General features: G+C 32.4%; 1 protein-coding gene across 4 annotated transcripts in view; it reads left to right on the top strand.

Moving 5' to 3' along the window:
- Positions 1-6,000, top strand: part of LOC145278532 (uncharacterized) — a 409,834-nt gene that overhangs the window by 260,014 nt on the left and 143,820 nt on the right. For 3 of the 4 annotated variants that reach the window (XM_080130667.1, XM_080130669.1, XM_080130666.1), the window contains one exon: positions 4,399-4,623. The exons of the other annotated variant lie outside the window; for it this stretch is intronic. In XM_080130667.1, coding sequence (XP_079986793.1) covers positions 4,399-4,623 — 225 coding nt within the window. The remainder of the gene's footprint in view (positions 1-4,398; positions 4,624-6,000) is intronic. 4 annotated transcript variants of the gene reach the window in all.

The following is a 6,000-nucleotide window of genomic DNA, read 5'->3' as shown; positions in this document are numbered from 1 at the left end:
AAATAGTCTTCGTAGCCTAGTGGGGGAATCCCTTTTCTCTTCCCTGCAACCTCTTTCTCACAGATGAGACGTTGCGAGACTGTCTCTATTTTATCGTTATTGTCATAGCAAGTGCTCGTCTGAGCTCCAATCTCTGGTCTCTCCTCGCAAAACTTTCACAGGAAATACTCGTCTAGCTGAAAACACTGTCAATAATTTTCCCCACTCTTTATCTTTGCCTAAACCTAATCGTAGATTCCATGAACAAAGTTTCTTTCTTAGAAAGGCACAACTGTGGAACTCTCTTCCTTTTACCTGCTTTCCAGCTGACTATAATATGGTCGTCTTCAAGTCTAATGTAAACAAGTTCTTGATTAGCCGTTCTCCTTAAGTAATCCAATTTACCAAATATCCACTACTAACAGGTGTTACGACATTGTCCCATTGACCACTGTATGCTTACTAAGCCTTATCCTCAAGTTGCCTCCAGGCCTTAATAAGCGGATACTCCTTTGTAAAAAAAAGACAAACTTGAAGAAGTTCGGAGGTTACATCGACCGAAACGTTGTGAAAATAATATTCAAGATAAGAACAGTAGTCCGAAAAATCCAAATGATATGAATCAGCACAAAGTTAGTGGTGATTCCTAAGTAAAAAAAAAAAAATTAAAATAACCAATCTTTATTTCAAAAAGTCAAAAACGTCACTTTTCTTTCTTCTATCGCCGGCTTCTCGACACTATTTTGTTTAAAGATGTCTGTCAAAATGCCACTTATATGTACTATACTCATTACTGATTTAGAATTACTAAACTGGGCTTTTATTCAGGAAAGATTATATATTATTTTAGGCTACCCGTAACTATAAAGTATGATTTTCATAAATGCCTGTAAGATGTCATTGAAATCTGTCTGATAATCTCGTATTATTTGATGTTATTCTAAATTGCATGCATTCGAAATCTGTCGTTATATTTGTATATATCATAAAAGTTACACACGCAAAAAAAACGACAATTTATAATTTTCAAATAAAGTTTTAAATAAATTATAACCATAATATATATTTGCATTGCTAAATTTTTAAACAAATACGAAAAAATTATTTAAAAAAGGTATGAAAACATAAGTATTAAAAATCGATGGCTTAAAATATTTTTTAAAAAGTAGTAAATATGTATAATAAATAAATCATAAATAAATATATTATTGAGTAGGTATTTTAAGACGGTAATTTTCGCATAAATATTTCAGAATAATTTTAAACTAAACGCAAATAAAATAAATACTAACGCTTACAAGTTCAACTGATTGAATAACTTCGACTGATTATAGAAGTGGTTTGAATAATCCGGTATGATCTTTGCTGGAATTATAGTATTAGTCAGTTTCGAATTTGTCAGTTATTTTCTTACTTCTGCAGAGTTTCAGCATTTCAATTTACTTTTTCTGAAGTGATTCTGATGGACTTTTATGTTTTCCTTGACAGAGAATAAATGAATCTCTCGTTGAACGTTGTAGATAGATAACGCCATGGATACTGATGAAATATCATATTCTCATTTTCGTATTTATATTTCGAATAATAAATCCAATTAAAAAAAATTAACCCCATTATTTGATCTGCATTTGACAGCAAGAACATCTAAGTGGACTGAATTTGCCCGGTAAAACCCTGTAGGGGTAGTAGCAGCCCCGAAACCAAGCGTACGCTACTTTTTAACGTTAAAAATACAATATCATAATATGAGGCAGACAAGAGAGAGAGATTAAATGAAAAACGGACGAAGTCTTAACTCGGAGACAAATAATAATAATAATAATAATAATAATAATAATAATAATAATAATAATAATAATAATGATAATAATAATGCATATCACGGCCCCGCCAAAGAGTTCTGTCAAATAGTCGAGAAGGGTCAAGGAGGATGGAAAGACCGAGGAGAGAGCGCTGACCAGACCTCCGCTGAACAAATACCAAGAGAACTGGGACCTTGGGGAGGCTTATTTCCACTCAAATTCCAGTGGAGACCAATGGCCGCTGCCAGCGAGAAATCAATAGTAAACGGCTGTTGCGATAACGCAAATTTATTTGCAAATGTTATCGAAAGGTAGAGAGTACTGGAAATCTGAGGGGACTTGTTGTCACTCAGCTTCCAGGGAACACCACAGATTTTCAAGGAGAGATCTTCGATGACCTGTGTGAAAGCTCATTGTGAGCCAATAATAATAATAATAATAATAATAATAATAATAATAATAATAATAATAATAACTATCCTCCCATCCCCAAAAAGAGAAAAATTGTAGTGTCAGCATCAACTGGAATCACACCAAATAGTCAGCTGCAGTTTCGTTCAAGGTACAGTTTGCTCAGGCTGTCACTGTCAACTGAAACTAAGGCGGATAGAAAAAAATCTGTTGATATTAAAGCTGGATTTCGAATGTGATCGTAGTTAAAACAGTAATAAAAGTTATGCTATAATGGTATTGAACATTAAACAATGGATATCTATTGGATTAATATATAGGAAATAACAATGCACTTGTATATAGATATGAAGATATATCAATGATTACGATAGAGTTAATATCTATGAAATAAAATCATTGATAATGCTTGTTAATTTTTCTACCCTATAAGTATTGCGCATAAAGAGAGAGAGAGAGGGAGAGAGAGAGAGAGAGAGAGAGAGAGAGAGAGAGAGAGAGAGAGAGAGAGAGAGGGACATTTGTGAGAGAATATTTGCAGAAAAATATCAGTAAAATATTTACTGTTGTGAAATATTTTATTTTATATACAAATTAGTCTGGGTGTCCGGCGTTGCCCAACTGTTGGAGGTGTATGTTGAGCAAAAAAAAAAAAAGTGGTAGTAGGTAGGCAGGTCGAACTAGTATCGCGAAGGAGGAAAAGAATGCGAAAAAACGTGACGTCTTGGCTGTTGCGCCCATCGACAAACCGCAAGTGACGTAGGTTTAAATTAAGAGAGGGTTGCAAAAATGAGTTGTGGTGTGAGGAGAAATACAAACTGAAATAGAGAAGGAGAGTTTTAAAATATAATCTTAAAAAGATAAGATACAAGTTAGAAAAGCATTTCATCCAAGGCATCAAAATTGTTAAACAAAATGTTTTACTATAGGCTTTAAAAATAAAGGTACAAGATTCAATTTGAAATTTATTTATCTCCTAAGTGCACTTTTATAAATTTTACAAAGTAAGGTATAAAAATTTAATTTTAATTTAATCAAAAAATTACCTTGGATTTATTTTATGCAATGTACATTTGTTGCAATTTTAAAATATTATCTTTCATCTGGCAGTTAATGATATAGATATAAAATTTTCAATGATTTTTTTAAAGTCCAACAGAATGTACATTACATCAAATAATGTTTATAGCCCAAAAACATTTTGTTTAACAATTTTCATGCCTTGGATGAAATGCTTTTCTAACTTGTATATATATATATATATGTATATATATGTGTATATATATTTATATGTGCATCTCCCAGTCTTCCTCCCTCACTCTCTCTCGCTCTCTCTCTCTCGCTCTCTCTCTCTCTCTCTATATATATATATATGTGTACCAAGTTTTAAAAATATATATGGCAATTAAGCTACACAGAATTTTCAGCATTTCATCTTCTTGAGGTTCGTCCGGCGATTTTATATAAATATATATATATATATATATATAATATAATATAATATAATCAAGTTATGAAAGAGGAAAACTTTTAACAAAGCAAAACTTATCACGATAAGTAAAGCTCAACACTATTAAGAGGAGCAAACAATAAAATTAAAATGAAAGATAAGAAATAAAAGTTATATATAAATTTGAAAGATAAGAAATAAAAGTTATATATAAATTTTTATATCAATAAGGAATAGTCAAGAGGAAAATTAAGAAAATAAAACATCTTTGGGCCATGGCATTTCGAAGCTAAATGTTTCTCATCAGAAGAAGAGAGCAGCTAGAATTATACAAAATGCATATATATATATATATATATATATATATATATATATATATATATATATATAAAATCGCTTAATGACATTTAGATATGAAATGTGAATGAAGGAATAGGATAATATGGTAAGTATTATTAAAAGTTGGTTCAACATATAAGGTTAATTCGGAAGGGTAGTATATATGTAGGTCATTGCAATATATATATATATATATATATATATATATATATATATATATATATATATATCAACTAAGATAAGCAGTGGAAGTTAGTCTTAAAATGATGGGAATTTATTCAAATGGACACTTCATACTCCAACCTTCGCATTTGATCATTCTGAACTCGTATCATGATTGACTTATATTACATCCCATTTTTTTTTTGTTTTTGCTTAAATCGCTTCATCAGCGAACGTTGTGTTCTTCCTTCTCAGCGGTGTGTAATTTGAAAGAAGCATACGGAACGTGCTCATCCGACACGGAGCGTTACCGTTACGACGCCGAAAGGGGTGACTGTGTCGTGTTCCTTTACAGTGGCTGCGATGGGAATGCAAACAATTTTGTCACTTTGGATGCTTGTAGAAACAAATGTGGGGTGCACGTAGAACCCACCATCACTACGACAACAGCTCGTCCAGTAGAAACGCCCAAACCGACAGGTGGGATCACACTGTTAGCATTGTTTTATGCATAGGCCTGTGCATACAGGTATAGAAAAAAAATTAACAGTGCCTTTTCTTAAAGCTATTACTATTAATATTACTAATACTAACATTATCTGTTAATACAATTTGAAAATTTTTTTGTTTCTTGTAAATTTTTTTTGTTTTTCTTTTGGAACATTATGTGTTTCAGATGCGCATGCGTGGTGCTGATCATATTTTTAAAATAATTATTTCCCGATTTGTGCTTTGTTTTCTGAAGCATTTATTATTCGAAGAGATCAACTTTGTGTGTTCATAATGTTGGTTATTTGTCACCAATCAGTCTTATCGCCACAATCACGTTCACACTTCGGTTACCCTTAAATTACCGAGGTCAAGAGACGTTCAGTCTTAAAAATACTAAAATGGATGACCATTTTGAAATACCAGGTGTTGTATGTGTTCCTCGATTATCTCAACATTGTTTTCAGTCGTCCTGAACTTTTCCTTGCCACTTGTGCTGATTCAGCAGAGATGTGGATAGAGATTACGCAATCCTTGCTTCACAATTACACGCACATCCATTGTCTCACAAGATTGAACGGAAGCCGTAGGGAGCGTTAAGGCCTTATTGAAACACTAAGGTTCGATTACTATTTCATTAAAGAATGCTAATATAAGTTGGAAAATTTCAACATCCCAATCATCTTTTTCTTTCTTAATAAATCTGTTTTGTGATGAGGGTTAATAATTCGCAATATTTCGATTATTCGGATGACTGTTTACATCTTGAGTGTTATTCTGACAATGTTTCGGCAGCTGTAACCTCCGATCTTCTTCGGGTCTATTTTTTCGATTTCCGGAATCTTTCTGTCGCATTCGTATATTTGCACGGGATTTCGAACAGGACCCTTTCTTTAATCCACGGGAGTATCGTGCTCTCGTTCCATCAAACCGGGTAGAAGTTCTAAGTAATTCGCAATTGTATTCTGAGTATCGCCCGCACTGAGCATTGAACCGTTACCACCTGGAAGAATGTTACTTACAAGTGAATTATACCTCTATATTCTAAGTAATATTTTTTCACTTTCCGAAAATTTTCATGCAGAATAAAGTGCACGGTTAAGCTGATAAGTATTTTATATCCTAGCATTTGTTTTTAGCGACCACTTATTTTGATGTACCTTTCTCGTACACGAGGTCACCATTTTTTGCGTTTGTGTTATCGTAAACAACACAAACAAACAAACAAACAAACAAACAAACAAAAGAATAAAAACAATCGTGAAAATCCAGTTAAATAAACATATATACATACACTTTTATGTTTATATAAACAGTTTATCAAATACAAACGTTAAAAAAGAATAGGAAATATGTAATACAGTACTT

This window comes from Euprymna scolopes, chromosome 1 (assembly GCF_053919585.1).
Source record: "Euprymna scolopes isolate OS-2025 chromosome 1, ASM5391958v1, whole genome shotgun sequence".
In the NCBI taxonomy this organism is placed as follows: Eukaryota; Metazoa; Mollusca; class Cephalopoda; order Sepiida; family Sepiolidae; genus Euprymna; species Euprymna scolopes.
The sequence above is the reverse complement of the archived record's forward strand: the minus strand, read 5'-3'. Positions and strand labels throughout refer to the sequence as shown.